This window comes from Sander lucioperca, chromosome 1 (genome assembly GCF_008315115.2).
Source record: "Sander lucioperca isolate FBNREF2018 chromosome 1, SLUC_FBN_1.2, whole genome shotgun sequence".
NCBI classification, from domain to species: Eukaryota; Metazoa; Chordata; class Actinopteri; order Perciformes; family Percidae; genus Sander; species Sander lucioperca.
In genome coordinates this window covers 18,196,792-18,215,291 of record NC_050173.1, presented here as the reverse complement: position 1 = coordinate 18,215,291, position 18,500 = coordinate 18,196,792, and the positions used below count along the sequence as shown (strand labels likewise).

Genomic DNA, 18,500 nt, shown 5'->3' with positions numbered 1-18,500 from the left:
TGAGCTTAACTGGGCAGGTCAGGACAAGTCTTTGGCCTTGCTGTGCTCTAGTTTAAGCAGAGCAACGAGGTGTGTCAACCCCCATTCTAGATTTTCAGATTTCAGCTCTGGCATTCTGAGGGGTCTCCAGTCTCCACAATCTCTAATCACCAGACCTGATGTTATCAGGGCCTCTGGATTTAGAGAGCTCAAGTATTGAGATTACTGCATGGTCTAGGTATTTGCAGGTTTATAGAGAAACTCATAAACACACACATATACTTGTAAAGACCTTTGCTGATATTTCCCTAGCCTTTAAAGCTGCTCTAATAAATATCTTAAAATTGAGATGTGAAATGTGAAAGGGATCAGGTGTTGTGACGATTCCTCTTTCATAGTTCTTTTTATTGAATTTTACAATGCACACAGATTCAAAACACACACAAAAACAAAAACAACAGAAAACAGCATTCCCACCTTACTCGATGAATTGAGATGACTCTAGTTAATAGAGGAATGTGCAACATAGTATGCAAAAATATCACAGTGTACACAATGCAAATACAGAACATAAGGCACTTAGTATTGCAAAGTGAAGTTGAGATACGAAAAGTCAGAAACAGGACTCCCAATGAATGCCAATCTTGCTCTGTTGCTGGATTTAGTCAATGGGTTTTATAAGGTAACTAGAAGGTCCTTCTGAGAGTGCAGACCTTGGCCAAATCATGTCATATTTTTAACATTGTTAATCAGTGTGAATAGTCCCAGTTGGGAACTTATTTATAAATGCAGCACAAATGCCCTATTTCGCAATGATAACAAAAGTGAAAAATGATTGTGTATCCGCTCTGTGATTCGGATCCAATCCAAAATTGAATGGGTTGTTCCTTGGCCTGTTAACTGTTAACATTAACTTGACAAGGTGTCAGAATGCCATTACAGCTACAATGGAGTTTGATAGCAGAATATTTTATAATATATGTGAATAATTAGTATCAGGTTTAGGTAACAAGTAACATTTGAGGCAGACTGAGGGAAAGAAAGTCCAATAGACTAAACTTCGACATTTCATCACAAACTAACTCCTGATATGGAATGGAAGGAATTATTTTCCTTTTATGGGAAAATATCCTAAATGCACAGCCCTGACCTTCTTTTAATACTAAATATAATCCGAAATCTTTTGTACACCTGAACTAGCACTTTCAATAATTAAAGACCAGCTAAAACAACATACACTGTGTTTTTAAAATCACACAGACACAAGTACAAGAACGTGCATGCACACACAGCACACAGTCTCTCTTTGATCCCATCTGTAGAACAGCTGAGTCTCCCCAACAAACTCAGTTTGCCCTTCATCACAGATAGAAAGAGATAGAAATATGGGGTGATGGAAATATGGGGTGATGGAAAGAGAGCGAGAGAGAGAGAGAGAGAGAGAGAGAGAGAGAGAGAGAGAGAGAGAGAGAGATAGAGATAGAGAGAGAGATGGAAGATAGAGAGAGGACTCATAAACCAAGAAGGACAGACCCAGCATTCTCGGACTGTTTCATCTCATCCTTTTTACTTTCTTCATCCTCTGCTTTCATTCCTCTGTCCAGCCCCTCCTCTGTTTGAATTCCCTCTACATCTGTTTTGTCTTTCTCTCTGTTTCAATTACCCTCTGCATTTTGTTCTTGTCTGCTTTTTGATGCAGGCTGCATTCTCATAACCCCATCTCAGGACATCTCAGTGTGTTGTTAATGCCAATGATTTGGAACAGACTTTAGTGCACCAGTTGGGATGGTTAAGTCACTTGCGTGTGTGTGTGTGTGTGTGTGTGTGTGTGTGTGTGTGTCTGACAAGTAAACTCATGATCTTGGGTTAAAATAAAGATAATGTGGCATTTTCGGTCTGTAACTGTCTGAATGTGCACACAGAATTCTCTCATTTGCAATGCTTGAAATAGTGTTCAAGAAATTGCGGGTGTCTTCGAGTTGTGAGCGGAGTCAAGTCATTACTGTAAGAGTAGGTTACCAACATTTATAACAATAGCATAAAACAGAAAGCATAGAAGGGTACAACGTGCAACAGACAAATAATCAGGATTCTTCTTTTCTACTTCTAATGCAGATTTTCCATGTTAGCCATCTGCTTCTTCTGAGCATGTGTCTACTTTACTGAAGTCGCTTACATTGGCTTTAGGCTAGAGGGTGTTTCAAGGGAGGCAGCTCCTCAACATGATATATTGGCTCGGGGTATAAACTTCACCAACCAAAGGAGATGAGGGTGGAAATAATGATACATCTGGCTACAGTCAAGGTGACTGTTAAGATGGCTGTAGACTTGCTACAGAAATAAAAGTTGCCTGGTGGAAACGGAATGACTCAATGGGTGTTAAAACAACCAATGATTTCCAAAATGCTAGTTTTTGGAAATGTTTTCCATGTCTTTGGGTTTTGCAAACAAGTATTTGTGATGTAGAATGAAATATGTAATTGTAGAGAATACATTAAGTTAATGTATAGTGTCATATGGTGCGATTGTGCATGTCAGCTCCTTAATCAGTAGCCCAATTTCCCAAACTGTTAAGAATAACACTTTCTTCTTTCTTCTCATTTGCTCTCAGTCCCATCTCTGTCCATTTACTTTTAAATACCACCTGTATAGTACTTGTTTAAAAATGCTGTCTTTCCACCTGATTTTCTTTCTCATGCCCTTAATGTGTTTGATCTGCTATTTAAGCTTTAACGGCTGTGTCTTTTTAATCCTGTTGCACTCCTCTCTCTGGCTTTATCTCTCTCTTTCTCCATCCCTCTGTCTCTCACTAACATGCCCTCCTCTAACATTCCATCATTACCCTCTCCTCCTCCCACCTGACAAAGCCAGCATTGTATCACAGATGCTGTTTAATATGGAGTCCCTCTCTCTGTGTCCCTCTTAAAGAGCAACGCATAGGGCTAAACGGGGTTATCTTCCTCCCTTCTCTTCACTACACTCTATGTTTTGTGTGCAATAATGTCTTCAATGTAACTTTAAGTAGTTTAATACATGCCTTATGCATGCATACACACCATAGACGTCAACATCGCCACACACACAACACACATGCACTATCCTTTTGGGCATACAATACTGCTCTTCTCTGTCACTGGTCCATACAAGAAACTCTTAAATTGACTTCATCGTGTGTGGGTGCATGTGTTTGTGTCTATGATTGTGTGTTTCCCTGCATGTGTGTGTGTGTTTGTTTGGTGAAACTGCAAGCTGATTAACACAACTTGACCTCGAACCGCTGCTAAAACACAACAAACATCCACAAGCATTGTTCTCCAACTCAAACTCTCTCACACTCCAATAAGCTTTTTTCCCCCGTATCATTTACCGAAATGCAAGATCCTTACAGGAAAGAAAGTCCATTGTTATTGCAGCTGACTTAAAGTTGGAGGAAATCTAACTTGAATTTCTATTGAGGGTGTGTGTGTGTCTTTGTAAAGTAAAGCCCAGGTTACCTTTACTGCCATATGGAGGGGATCAACTAATGTTTGGATTTCTGAGGGGGCGGATATGACAGAGAGACATGGAGGGACAGTGAGCTGGTAGAGGGACAATATAACCCACATTAGTAACATAGCACAAATGTTGAAATAAACTGTAACTGCTGGATAGAAAAGAAAAGAAAATAATTCGGCAGAAAGATGGACTTGGAGATAATAAGAAAAACAAACTGAGCAAGCCGGGGAAACAAAAGAAAAGGAAATGGATAAAAACGCACACTCAAGAATCCAAGATAAAGGCAAAAAGATTACGGTAATGGACCAAAAAAAAAAAAAGTTTCCCCAAGTTGCACCACTGGCCTCCAAACAAAATGGGATCCTATACTGCACTTTTCACAATCCAAGCATAAAAACACATACACAGTACATACTGTGGAGGAAATCTTAACAACACAGAGTAGAAATATAATTAGCTTCAGCACACAAAAGTATTGGTATGTTGAGTCCTTCTGACAGAACGGTTGTATCCTTCTGGCTTCCACATCATGGCCAGAGCCAACTTGACAGGTATAATGGTTTTAACATTAGCTAATGACACCACATGTGGAGATTTGTACTTGTAGCAAGTTTGAATTAGTCTCTCTGATGTAATACTCTCTTCACTATTTTAAAGAACACACAGATGTGTTGCTATCTGGGTAACGTGCTGTGGTTAGATCCACCAAAGACAAATCCAAAACCTAACTATTACACTAGGATCCAGAGCCATAATATACAGCATGCAACTTGTTTCCACATAACTGACAAGACCAACTCCGCATGACAAGTGTAACATTGTATACAATTTCCTCACTGGGAAATGGAAGGTATTAAGATGTCAGATCAATTTAGTTACCAAGGGCCCGGTTTAATGCCACCCCTTCACACACTCACATACCACAGACATGCCTCCTCTTCATCAATCTGACATGTTAAAGAGGTGGTAAGACTTGGTCTGCGTCCTTAAATGTGTTGGTTGATTTCCAAGTTAGGTCACATGATTGGCTGCATTAGAGGGGAAGCAACATGCGGTGCTTCAATGAACTCATGGAAGCAAGAACAAGTCATCTGAGTCTTGGAATGATTTAGGTGTACCAGCTTGTGCCATGATCGGATCCACTTATATCAAAGATATTCTCAACGTTTGTTTGTGTCAAATGTGGGATTATGCTCCTATTCACACACTAACATACATGATCCTATATCTACCATTCATAATCAGTCAAACCACTGCTCTGATTTGTCTTCTTATAGGCCTCATAATATCACTGTATTTGTTATAGTGGCCAATGGTATGATAAATATATTTAAATAATAAAATAGCCTATAGGCTAATTACAAAATATATAATATTCCAATTTTAACGTCTAGGTCATCAAGCATGTGCATATTTTTTTTAATGTTTATCTTCAGTGGAATCACATAACACGCCTATATTTCCATGTTAATCAGTAGCCCAGAAACAAACAAAACTTCCCCTGTATTTTGTTTGCTGAGAACAAAAGTGGAATTAAAGTCGGATAAGATTTACACAGCTCACTTCAGAAACAAACACTGTAACTACTCCCTGAGCTGTGGATTAAACACCAGGGGCCATTCCGAATTTAGAAACAAACATTTGGATCATAAAAAAACCAAGTGAATTCTGTAGTTTTCCCCCACATAAAAAACGCGCTTACCATTATTGAAGCGGGACAGGCCACTTCTGTCATTGTGCAGGAAAGGACGCAATTACGCAACTGCTCCAAGATCCCGAAAATATTCTGTCACTGCTGCCTTTGCTGTGATCACAGTCTCTTTCTTGACAGCGAAAACATTTCCTGTGCAGCATGAGCAACCTGTGGATTGCATAGAAGATACTTTAAATCATCTGTCACATTGACACACACCGGCACACACGAACACACACACGCTCCATACGTACACAAACGTAAAAAGCCGGCGGCCTTCAGCCAACTGCGACTTGTGGAGGAATGCAGCAACAGCTGGAAGTGGAGCTGGAGAGGGAACAAGGGGAGGGAGTCTCTCTCTCTCTCTCTCTCTCTCTCTCTCTCTCTCTCTCTCTCTCTCTCTCACTGCCGCACACAGAGCATAATGTGCAGGTGCTAACAGACCACCTACACTTGACCTCTCATTCTCCCTGGCTCAAAGAGAGAAGCCTTTAGGCTGACCCAGAGAGGGAGAAAAGGGGAGGAGCATTCTTTCAGACCTACTTGGCAACAATGATAAGAGACAACGATAAGAAGCATGTTTAGCTAATGATATTACAACAGGAATGCAGGCTAGTCTCCATTCACATGACACAATGCAATAGAAATACTGCAGACTGGTGCTAAAATAAACTGGCAAAAATCATATCATGCAGCAGGCACTTGATCCAGTGACTAATGATGAAGGTTAAGAAACCTTCCCTTGTGAGAAAAAAACCCTATAACTTAAATGACATGTACGTATATTAACACAGTATGGGTTGGTAGGAAAGTAGGACAACCCACACATAAAACACAACAAATAACGAAAACAAAAACACATACACATGAATTATGAATTAAAATTGCTCTCCAATTACCAGTAAAAACATCCTTAGCCTTAACTAAGCATTGATGGTGGAACTGGTGTTTTTTTGCTACAGTATTATATCCCATAACATACCTCAGGGACAGACCCAATGTGAACACCCCTCTGATAAGGACACAAACAGTCAAGTTTATTGGCTGTTTTAACAAAGTTGTGTAGGGAAAAACAATTCATTTGTACAATTATCTTCATTTTCACCAAAATATCTGTGTTTCCACAATGAAAACACATAATGTTGTAATGTGCTTTAGCCTTAAAAATCTGGTCTAAGAAATTCTGGCTGCTCTTTGTGTAAGTTACGTGCACCATCTGAAAAATCTCAGCTACATGTACAGTCATGCATCAGTCTGCAGACATAAAGGAGTAGAAGCCAGCCATTCTGTATCAGAGGTAGGTAATGCTATTTGGCTGACATTCATGCATTCTCCACAGCTCATAACAGAGGTCACATAAAACAACAACACACATTATGCACAACTATAATACAACCTTGGTTGTGCAGACTTTACTTTAGGCTGTATGAACACAACATGGACCACAACTGAAGCATAATGCATGGTGTGTTCTTATGGCTGGAAAATGACAAATGTAATCTTGGAAGTGGTCCTCTGGTCTGGTTAGGACTGAGGCCAAAGTAAGTCTCACACACACACACACACACACACACACACACACACACACACACACACACACACGCACATCCATGGCAGCAGAATCCTGCTGCTCTTATCTCTCAGGCACCGCAAGGATGTCTTTGTGGATTAAACAGGAAGAGAGCTTGTGCACCCAGCACTACTCCACTTTCTCCACTGCTATTCAGCTCTCCGTGACACTCAGTATGTGTAGAGATCTACTGGCCAAAGGAGTCAATAAAGGTTTTGAACACACATAATCACATATCCCTCAAAGTGTGAATCTTCAACTCACATAAACCTCACAAACCCAACTGGCTGTACTCTGTTATCACAACGATGAAGGAGGAAGAAAAAAAATGGGAAGATCACATTCAATATAGGCCAGACCAGATAGTGAAATAGGTTTCTTGGAAAAAATGAATGCTGTCCATTATGATACATTAGTTTTTGTCACCAGACTTTTCTGAAATTTTCTTCCATATGGCAAGATGTCATGTGAGCTTTTTGATGATTTTAGGTCTTGATTCAAAATTAACAGATGCATCTTTCGAGGCCAAAAACCCTAAAAGGAAAGAGCTAAATCTTATCAGGATAATGATCCCTGAAAATGGTTCTAATGAACATGCTTTCTTGTCAAGTGTTTCCAGAAGCTATAAAGCTATTATGCCTCCATGGTTGCTTTGCTGGCATGAGAGCTGCAAAGCTTTCCCAATGACATCATCGCAGAGCCTGTGGGTATGAGAGGGTCGCCGCCGAACGTTTGACAGCATTCCCGAGAAAATTCCACAACTCCAATGTGTTCCCAGGAGGCAGAGCAGGAGCTCTGGAGCTGTTTGGAGAGGGAGACCCTCAGCGAGAGGCACAGTTTTATTTGGACAAATCCTGCATCTTACTTTTTTAATACGTTTTTAACAGCCATAACTTGTTTTTCCAGTCTAATGTTCACAACAAGCCTGTGAATCAGTATGAACCACTTAAAACCAACACTCTGACAGCTCATTCAATCTCATGTAAATCCATCATTGATGTAGGGCTTTGAGGATTTGTGTGGTTAAAACTGTTGTGCTTTTAATAACATCTTAATGACAGATAATTGGATGACATTGACACTGTTTGTGGCTTAAGGGTAAGCGAGGTGCATTTCTATCTGTTTGTGGTGGTCTGGTGCTGCGCCTCTACACGTTTTCTTTCTTAACTCACCCTTCAGTCTGTCAGAGGTAGGATAGTCATAGGATACAGTGCCATCTGTTTTTACAGCTGTTTCAATACCGTAGTCATCATGGTCTAAAAGAGAACACTTACAAATCTGGGTGTAATGGATGTTACTGACCCGGGTCACTGACATCACGTAACACCAGGCATATAGCATTGGTTAAATGAACTAAACTCGGTTTACTCACCAGTGTATTTGCAGAGTAGTGTTTTTAGGCTGACATAATTGGCTTTTTAAAAATAGTGACAAATCTTTATTTAACACAAACACACTACGCAACCAAAGCATGAGTGTGTCGATATTACCGCCATTGAAATGCCCCCCAGAAATCGTCTTAAAGACTGGAAACTGACCATGTATTTGGGTGTGATGAACCCAAGTTAAGACTGTTTGCTTTCACTTGTGGTGTGGATCTGGAGTAGGGGTGGGGGGGAAAAATCGATACAGCATAGTATCGCGATATTTTCCGTGGCAATACTGTATCGATACACAGACGCCAAGTATCGATCAATTATTATACGTGTTGGTCAGTTTGTCTGCTTGACAATCCCATTTTGCAGCAATAAAATTAAAGTGGGATGAACAAACAGAGAAATGTACCTTTTTAGATAAAACAGATGTTGACAAAGTTTCCTTTTGGGGACATCATTTTTAAATTGGGAAAAATTTGAAGTTGGAAAAAAAGGTAATAAATTGCAATATATCGCAGAATATCGCAAAATGTTCGTATTCGTATTGTGATGATATTGTATCGTGAGGCCGCTGGTAATTCCCATCCCTAATCTGGAGGGGACTGAAGTGTTGAATTTAGGGAGAGAGAAATGACGTGACAGGATTGTGGTGACCAACAGGACCAAAAATAGTTTTTGGAAGATGTGTGTCAATGTTTGCACGAAGCGACTGTTTGCAGAATAACAGAATCTTGGTTGGCAAACAGACGAACACAAGCACAAATGCAGCATCACTTTAGAACTTTATTAACACCTGGATGATCTTGAGTTGTCGTCCTCTTCTCCTTTGAAACCTGGGAAGCCAGCAGGGATACAGAGGAGAAAGAGAGAGGGTGTGGGGGGGGGGAGAGGACCAATCCAAACAACAAAGGAATGCTCTCCATCAGTTGGAGCTGCTGCTTTCCGCTCTCCCACTTGCCTGCTGTGGTATGTGTAATTACTCCACAATTAAAGTGCCTGCAGCATGTGACTGTGTGTGTTGGTGTGTGTGAGCCCTGCGGCGCTTGCTGACCACACTCAACCATGTCAACAATGTGGCCTGGACAGAACAGACAATTTCACACAAGAGAGTCAGAGAGTAACAAAAAAAGAAGGGGAGAGTTGATATGAAAAGAAAACATTTGACTTTCCTGTTAGATGCTGCTGCTGCTGCTCAAGGAAAAACAAAAACCAGCTGTTCAGATAGCTCTCTCTGCGTTCTCCATTTTTCTATGATTCCAGCTGAACTTTTTCTTACTTTCTTCTCTGCTTTGTAAATCACATTGCGTCTTCTTCTGCAGTCTCTCTCTCCTCCTCTCATTCCCTACTCTAACCACAGGAATGCAGGACGACTGTCACTGCAATACTGTCCATGTCATGCATAGTAATCACTGGGCCCACAAAGCGCACACACACACACACACACACACACACACACACACACACACACACCAAGATACACACATGAAAAATGTCATACTACAATATGTTGGCCAGCCATTTTTTCCCCCTTGCTATTTCCATATGTAGTATACAAGGTCAGTTTTATGGAGTCCGATGCAGGGCTAACATATGCTGTAAAAGCTCTTCTATGCATTTACCGTTATAGTTAGAATTTCTGCATCTCTATAGTGGAAGTGAAAGAAATACTGTGCAAAAATACTACAATCATAAACATTTATAGCTGTGTATATGCATTAGTTGATGTATTTTATGAGCATTGTGGCACAAGTTTCACACATATATGGCTTTCCCTCTGCAATTCCCCCCTAAAGATGCTAAACTTTACAGCCCAGCGATATGTACTGAGACAGAGTTAGCAAAGTGTCATGGCAGTTTTTAACGTACAAACAAAAATACTCACTAAAATGCAGCCTGTATTTTCCCCATTATGTTCATTATTGGAAAAAAAACAAAGTGCATAGTTAAAATCCAACTTTAGATCACTGGCCAAGAGAATTATTAATGCAATGTCAACAAATCCACTGCCATCATGTCAAACATTTTCATTGACAATTATTTAACATAATGCTGGATGTATTACAGTAAAAGTATCATTAAATATTTGTCCTGATCGCTTTTCATTCCAATACCTTATGTTCTGATGCAGACGGTACCTTAAATACCTATAAATACAGCATTTCAAAAAAGCAAAACAATTATGCAATATAGGATATTGGTTACATTTGGTGTGAACACAGCATAATATTTGAGATGTTGGAACCATGTTGAAATCCTTGATTCGTACAATCATTGTCCAGGTCACAGGCAGCTGTGAGTCTGTTTCTGCATGGTAATCTGTGCTGCATGGCCATTAGACACTACAATGTGGTATATTTCCAGCTTTTCCACCAAAAGGGAATATAGCAGTTTGAATCCAGAAATGAAGCCAAAGCGGTGGTATGACAGGATTTGGTCGACCTTTTGATGGTGGTAAAACTCCAGCTTCTTCCCCTCTTTTGGACTTGTGCATGATATTGGGGCTGAGAGAGCCAGCTGCAACAAAAACCGTGACGTTCAAAATGGTTCAAAAGGTTGAAAGGTTTTATGTTATTCAAGGGCCATTAAACGGGGTCATACAGTATCCCTTTACTGCTTTACTAGTCCTTAAGCAAGACAATGAAACTGTCTGCTAAAGAAATAGCTAATTTCTTGCTAATGATAAACCGTCCTTGTTGAAGTCACTAATGCAATATAATACATTATTATTAAAACTAACTTTATAGGGACTCTGGCGTTATGTAAGAGCTATTATCCAACAATGGTGGAAGAATCTGCCCTGCGACTTGCACCACATCAGCACACATTTGGGCTGTTGTGCAAACGTGTGTCATCTTTGTTTGTGGTCCTGTTCAGACAACAGCAGGTTGTTGAGTTTGATGACAATGTTGGCAAAGTCAGTGAGCTCCACAAAGTCAGAGGTGATGATGTTGACCCCGTCCATCCCCGGCCTCTGAGCCTCAACCCAGGACATGATGGTCGGCAGGTTTCTAGAGCCACAAAAGAAGAATGTTTGTATTAGAACTTCGAATTGAAATTCAAGTGACAGAAAAGGGGGGTCAATTGTTGCCTGACCCCCCTTTTCTGTCACTTGAATTTCAATTCAAACTGATTCCTTGACATGAGCCAAGTTTCTGTCTCTGTTAGGTTTGTAGTTATGGCTATAACCTTGCCAAACGCTAATCAGTGGTTCCTTGGCTGAATGTCTGTCCACCAAATTTCATGAAAAGCTGTTGATAAGGTTTTCGGATACAGTGTCATGATGAGGGGGAAAAATGAGACTGATGGAAATGAAGTTAAAGCCAGAGACTACTTTGCCACTATTGTGTCAAAATTGCTCTGCATTCAAACACTTTCTGTTTTGGTTCTTGGCACGCACACACACATACACACACACACACACACACACACACACACACACACACACACACACACACACACACACACACACACACACACACACACACACAAACACATGCCATGACTCTGTAGCTGTATGCCTTCCAACACCCTTAAATTCTCCCCCTGTGTTTGAGCCACCAGCAGAACAAAACCAGGAAGTCCAAATGTTTATCCAGCGGTGATAAACAATCCCATTTCCTCGGAAGTGCAAAATTAGGCCACCTCCTGTCTCGCCAGAGAGTCCGTTCAGGAGTTTTATACCCAGGCATCAGAGGCTGTTTCTCTCACTTTTAAGGGTATGGTGGGTATGTATACTCTCTTAAGTCAGGATTTCCGCTGTCATTTCCACTTAAAGCTTAGGCTCAACAAGCTGGATGACTGCTAAAGTTTGAGCAAATAATTTAGTCCTTGCTTAGGAAATAAGATCTCTTATCTGAGAGATGACATGTGTTTGTGTTTGATCCCCTATAGTTTGGAAATGGATAAAGAGGATTATAGCTTATCCTTAGTGAAATAAACCAGTGAAGTGACAGAATATTGTAACAGAGAAGCCAAACTTAAAGATGCAGACTTTTTACAGAGGTAGTCAATTTGTTTTAAGTAGATGAAACGTCCACTCTGGTTTTGCTTCTACACGACATCCTCCATCGGAGGGTGTGGTGAGTAATAGATACACTCTCAGCCAGTCACATCACTGGCCTCATAGTTCTGAAACATCAGTGCCAATCACAGTCAAGTATTACAAAAATAGCTCAGCAAATGGAAAGACGCTTCTTCAGGAAATCATACTGTTGTCTGGATGGTGTGTCGCAGCACAATGTGAACACACAGCACCACAAATCTGCAGCCAAAGGCAGATGCTGTAGGTTTTTATTTAATTCATTTGTCCAATGATTATAAAAAATAAATAATAAAAAATGTTGATGAAGCTGTTTTTTATGACTGCATCTATGTTAGTCTTAATTCTACTGTATCTCACCTCATAAATAGGTCACATCAAATTGTTAAATGTGACACAACAGCGTTTGAGCTGTGTAAAAATAAAAGTGGAGGTAAAAACGTAGCAAAGTAAGTAATGACATACAGTCATCTGTATATATTTACATATTGACCCTTGTGTTGTCTTCCTGTCGACCATGCAACTTGTTATCCTCCCGGGTCAAAAATTAACACTTTTTTTGGTGCTTAAAACCCCCCCCACTAACACCAAGTTATTACCACTAGTTTTACACTCTTCTTTTTGTGGAAATAATGGTCAATACATTTTTATTTATATGAAATTATATCTAACTTTTGAGTTAAAGAGCTGAAATTATGAATTATTTTGACTGACAAACTGTTTTAAAACCATTTCAGTTTTTTTTTTCAAATGCTATAAAATTGAATAAACCACTCAAAATGAAAGTAGTGAACTGATCATTTATTTTACCTGCGAAGAGCGTTGTATGGAGCCATCAATGTCAATTTTTGGAAATCAGGTTGAAAGAAACCCAAACTTCCCAACAAATTTGACCCGAGGACAACAGGAGGGTTAAGCATCATTCTGTTGTTATGCATTTAATATTTTGTTTGCTCTGGTTGATACAGTATGTGCAAAGATGACAATCCTCTTTGTTGTAGGCATTTGTAGCATTTGCTGTACTGTCCTCTAGTGGCCACAGACTTAAGAAATAAAATGGAGTTGAGCATAAGAGAAGAGGACAAGGTTCAAAGATGCAAGAGCACATACGCTCAAACACTTGGGCTGGACACCTAACTCTTAGACACGTGTTTAAAAGCAAGTTATATGTACAAATGGATGTACTGAAACTACCAGTCAGGTTTGCATAATGCATATCCACACATCCACAATATTCCACCACACCTCCCTCAGTCAGAACTTTCTAAAAACACCCAAACTTAGTCACTGACCTCTCCACCAGGTAGTTGCGCAGCCCCCAGACCAGGCCCTTGGCCACGGTGTTAACCCTGGGTGTGAGGATGGCCTGAGACACGTGGAAGGAGCCATCCTTGGCTCTTTCCCTCAGTGTAGTTTCCAGGAACTAGACAGGAGAAAGTCAAACATAAACAGTTTAAACACAACAAATCTAATCTAAATTACCTTGATGTGAGGGATTTAGGGACATAGCCTGTGTAATTGATGTCTAAACTGCAGATTTATTTAGCAAATTCTGTAATCTGTACAGCTTTTCCACTTATAAAATGAAAAATGTATGCTGGTGAGTACTTATCACAGCCAATGCTGTTTTCTGACCTGTGTGAGCTTTTTGGGTTCGGTGGTGTTCGCCCAGGGAGCAGGGATCTTGTTGCCAGGCCACATGACAGGGATATCCTGAGCTGATGGATGATGGTAGAACACAATCACCTGAGGAGAAAAGCAAATGTAGGACAGTGAGTAGATGCGTTTAAAAAACTGCACAGACGGGGTACAACGGAAACACTCAGATAGTCTCATGTTCAGTGGCGTGAGGTAGTTATGACGGGCCTCAGTGCAAGCTAGTTACTGACGCTTTTATGTTTGAAAGGCATGACTGCTCGCTTGGCTTGCAGATGTGCTCAGCTTGGCAGTCTTGACCGATTTTGCGCCTAACTAGCTACCATATATCATCTTGTTACATGATCAAAAAAAGACTTGACATTAGACAATATCAACATACATATTACCCAGCAATCATCATTGCATATCTGTATATGACAAAAATACCAAAGAAAATATTAAATTATGAATTCAATTGAATATTGTTTTAGATTGCTACTGACTATTTTACTCAAAATAATGAAAACCATGACTCTCTCTACAGAGAGAGAAAGGGAATGACATGCAGCAAAGGGCTGCAGGTTGGAACCAAACCTGCAACCGCTGCCTTGAGGAGTGAGCCTCTGTATATGGCCGCACGCTCTACCAGGTGAGCCACCCAGGCACCTGGAAATTATTTTAACTTTCTTGCATCTACACATAATTTACAACAATATCCCATTAACGTAGGTGTGACAATTTTGTTTAAAATCATAAAAACACACATGACTAGTCCACTCTTTACCAAAGGGATTTAACAGTGAAATAATGACAGAACTAGTCGGGTGTTGTGATAGCAATCCTTGTCTAAATAAATACTTTTAGGCAACCCTTGTCTTTCTGTAGGTTAATTCAATCATCTGCAGATGGACACCCAGCAACACATGTTCATCAAGTGCACGCATGCTCGAATGAGTGAGGATAGCTGTGAGAGCCTGTTATTTATCCAGCTTCAGGGTCATGCATTATCATATCACAGATACACGTTGTCCATGCTCTAAATAGTACAGAGAACAGGGATGCTTTGTACGTTACACATATTCAGTGTCATGCGTGAGTCACTCTGAGTCCAGAGGTTACATGAATATTAGCATATGGTCAATACATCAATGTGTCTTGGACTTTTCCAAAGACACTTATAACAAGATAGGTAATTGTGCAAATCTCTGCTCCACTACTGTCTCTCCTCTGTCTGCCCTGCACTCTCTCTCTCTCCTTCTCCTTTGCCAACTAAGCCAATCACAGATTAGGGTCATAGGAGCAGGAGTTAAACTGATAGTATCTGAATGAGACATGCACATTAAACCATTGCAGACATATAATGAATCACACCTAAAACAGGAAGCCCACACACAGATGCGTGTGTATGTGAAGCTGCTCATTTCCACATGTAGGTATGTGTAGATACTTAAAAAAGGGGATAGATATATAAAGAGGAAAATCAAGACAGTGTGAGACGAGGAAATTAAATTAAAATAATAACGGAAAGCCAAAAAAAGACAAAGAGAAATGAAAAGAGAGTGTGAAGAAAGGATACAAGCTAAATACAATGAAAGAAGGAGGGCGGGTTGGATGAAACAAGTGTTAACGGCATGACGCTCACCACTAATTCTTGTTAAGGGGAGCCATAGGCGGCAGGGATTACCTGACCACCGGGGTTAAGTCCAGTAAACACACACATCCAAAAACAACACACCCATGCCACTTTGACTTGTTAATGTATATGAGCTTTAAATGATCCGAGATCCCTTTCATTGATGCATTCTGATCTCACCTGGTATTTCTTCTGCCAGAGGTAGTCCAGAGTGATGCCCTCCACTGCACAGTTGTTGCAAAGCTTGCTGCCAAACACTTCCTGGAGCATGCTGATGAGGTACACATGATGCTCTAGATCCATTGCATAGTAGTGGTTGAAGTCTAGAAACACTATCTACAGCAAACAAACATAAAAATCAATCAGTTAGTAGGCAAACTCTATCCGTCTTTGGCAGTGATGGACTGGCCATCTGGAATTTGGGCAAATGCCAGAAGGGCCACTACTGATAATTTGTTTTGGGTTATTTTGATAAGTTATTTTATGGATGCAGCCACAAATATTCAAGATTGCACTGCGGCTAGGTGTGTGGAAAGATTCAATCGGAAGGCAGAGTTACTAATTTTCAAGCCTAGGTTAGTGACAACAATAGTGCAGTTGTGTTGCAAATGCCAGGGCCGTTTTTTGATCCCAGTCCATCACTGGTCTTTATTCATGCGTATGTATCTGTGCAAACTATTAAAAGTGCTGCTCACCTCTTTCCTGTGTCTGCTTAAGAAGGAGTTGATTTCTAACAAGCCATCGCTAACCTGAGGGGGAGAACAGAGGGAAAGGTTAGAGGCAATTTGCTGCAACCTGTAATCCCTGTTCAAGGCCATCGCCATCCCACTACTAACATCATGAGCTGGAAACTAGAACACAACACTAGCAGAAAACATTCACTATTCGTGCAGTTATAGGAGACAAAATAAAGGACAAATCATTGATCATTCCAGGATTGGAGACATCTGATCTAGAAAGAAAACATTGACTGTGACAGATTACTTAAAACATATTTAATCACAATACGAAGAAACAGGGATGTAGTCACAGTAGCCTTATGATGAAGCATTTAAATGTCAGTAAATATGTGCTCACCTTGTGACCAAACAGGCCATGGATGAAGTAAATCTCATTTCCAGACTCGCCTGGTTTGGAGGAGACCCGGAGATCAAAGTAGCGTATTCCTGCATCCAGCTGCTCTTTAAATGTCAGATTCTAGGAATACAGACATTATATTACACAAAACATCTGTTACGCTGTAAAATGCACAGGCTTTCAAGATAGATCATTTCATATATCATCGGCAAGCTGCTTGGCTCCACAGATGGTTAGGTTTGTAGGCCTACATGTCACTGATCTGAACTCAGTACCTGGGTCATGGACCACTTCACCATGACTTTCTTGGCTAAGACGCTGAACATGGTGGCGAGGTACTTCACATATGCCTTCTGGTCGGGTCCAACAGGAGCATGCACATCCACCCAGAAGGTAAAAGAATCATGAGACCCTGTAAAAGAGATGATGATTATGATGAGAAATGGAAATCGAAAAGCCAAACATTCCTCTCAGACTTGTAGCTTTGTTGTTATCTTTGCAAAGTGTACAGTGGTATAAATCCAGGTGTGATGGACAGATGAGTAGACGCAGAGGAGAAACCAAACATCTTTACGCACGACAGGCCCACCTGGCACGGCGAGGTGTTTGAGGGGCATGGCGCTGAGCTTGGAGGGGAGCGAACCCATCCAATCGGCATTGACATTGCCGATCCCTGCAGGCCGGGTCTTCATGTCAGAAACAGCCTGTCAACCAACCCCCTCCTTCAGGAAACCGATCTTCGGTGAAGATACAATCGCAGTGACGGATTCCTGTGCGCTCCCAACAGGTAAAAACTACTATGGAGCATCTTGCAATGCCACAGTTCATCTACATATACACCACTGGTTCAAAACGCTCTCCGACTCGCACCAGGTCGAGTAGGCTATGACCCGTTTCCTCGCCCGGCTTTCGGCAGGTCACTGCATGGCGTCCCGGTGCGTTGTTTTCCAACCGGCGAACCGGGCATCCGTTGACAAGACCCGGCGGGTGACTAACGACAGCGGTAATCCTCTTAGAGCGCTATTCCACTTGCTATCCCTTCTTCTCCTGCTTATTGGCTTTACCTGCTTCATGTGTGTGTAAAGACCACCCTCCCTGGACACACGCAAACACACTAACGTAGCCTACAAGCGACAGATGGGAAAAGTATCTTATTGTAGACTTATAGTCAGCAACCTATGACGCGCAGGCTGCAGGGATGAATGGACATGAAGCAAATCATATTTGACCGCCGATGTGATGGGCATGACATCTAACTTTGTTTCTTCTACATCAGGGCTGACATCAAAACGTCTGTGTTCAGGTGTTGATGCTTTGTAGCCTATAGCCTATAGATATTTTATTCTATTCATGGATTTATTAGGCTACTTTTAATAGGCCTGTTGGAAATGGCATAGGCCTAGACTTGGTCGAATTATTAGGCTACTGGTCTACATTAAAAAACACAGGCCAATTTAAATAGTCAATTGACATTTTTGAAGTTGTGTCTTCACAGCTCTATATGGGCCGATATGGAAGAAAAAAAAACAGCCCGACAGCTCCATCTATTGGTGCAACACTTGCATTGCCACTATATCCAGAGCCAGAGAGGTGTAAACAGTCATTGGGTAGTAAAGAGCTAACACTCAAACATTTGGGTTGCAAATGCACTGGAAAACTAGGGACAGACATTTTTCAGTTAGCAGCTATGGTTTTAGAATAATAATCAAATCATTTGGGGTCTGAAGCTTGCTGCGTAAATATATGGGTTTATAAAAAAAAGTCTCACCTGTAGCATGGTTTTCGCTTTGAGTAGTTCAAATGTAACTCTGTTAGGGATCGGAATATTCTTTTAAAATAATTTAGGGACTGCGCAAAACTACTACATGGTCATGACATGTACTTTCGTTGAAGCATGGGTGTACTGCCTATTAAAAGAAGCGTTAAGGCATGTTGATATCATGGATGGGTTAAGAGAACGGGGTAGGTACTTTTATATATGTCAATGGGTTGATATCATA

General features: G+C 40.8%; 2 protein-coding genes across 6 annotated transcripts in view; both read right to left on the bottom strand.

The window, feature by feature from the left end:
* Positions 1-5,614, bottom strand: part of phldb2b (pleckstrin homology-like domain, family B, member 2b) — a 43,238-nt gene extending 37,624 nt beyond the window's left edge. For 2 of the 4 annotated variants that reach the window (XM_036006781.1, XM_036006778.1), the window contains exon 1: positions 5,177-5,580. In XM_036006781.1, the coding sequence (XP_035862674.1) occupies positions 5,177-5,209 (33 nt within the window). In that variant the 5' untranslated portion in view covers positions 5,210-5,580. Of the gene's footprint in view, positions 1-5,176 lie in introns of all 4 variants that reach the window. The other 2 variants (XM_036006791.1, XM_031301340.2) reach the window with 2 other exon arrangements.
* Positions 5,615-10,317: 4,703 nt separating this feature from the next.
* plcxd2 (phosphatidylinositol-specific phospholipase C, X domain containing 2) lies at positions 10,318-18,457 on the bottom strand. 2 transcript variants are annotated; one of them, XM_031301362.2, is made up of 9 exons: positions 18,269-18,457; positions 17,090-17,277; positions 16,776-16,912; positions 16,501-16,620; positions 16,119-16,172; positions 15,604-15,759; positions 13,788-13,898; positions 13,445-13,575; positions 10,318-11,121 (listed from the first exon to the last, which is right to left on the bottom strand). In XM_031301362.2, exons 2-9 carry the CDS (start codon positions 17,190-17,192, stop codon positions 10,962-10,964), a joined length of 972 nt encoding a protein of 323 aa, XP_031157222.1. In that variant the 5' UTR covers positions 17,193-17,277; positions 18,269-18,457; the 3' UTR covers positions 10,318-10,961. The 2 variants fall into 2 exon arrangements, with proteins under 2 accessions (XP_031157222.1, XP_031157223.1); XM_031301363.2 differs by lacking the exon at positions 17,090-17,277 and having other exon boundaries at positions 18,269-18,456.
* Between the last annotated feature and the right edge of the window lie 43 nt (positions 18,458-18,500).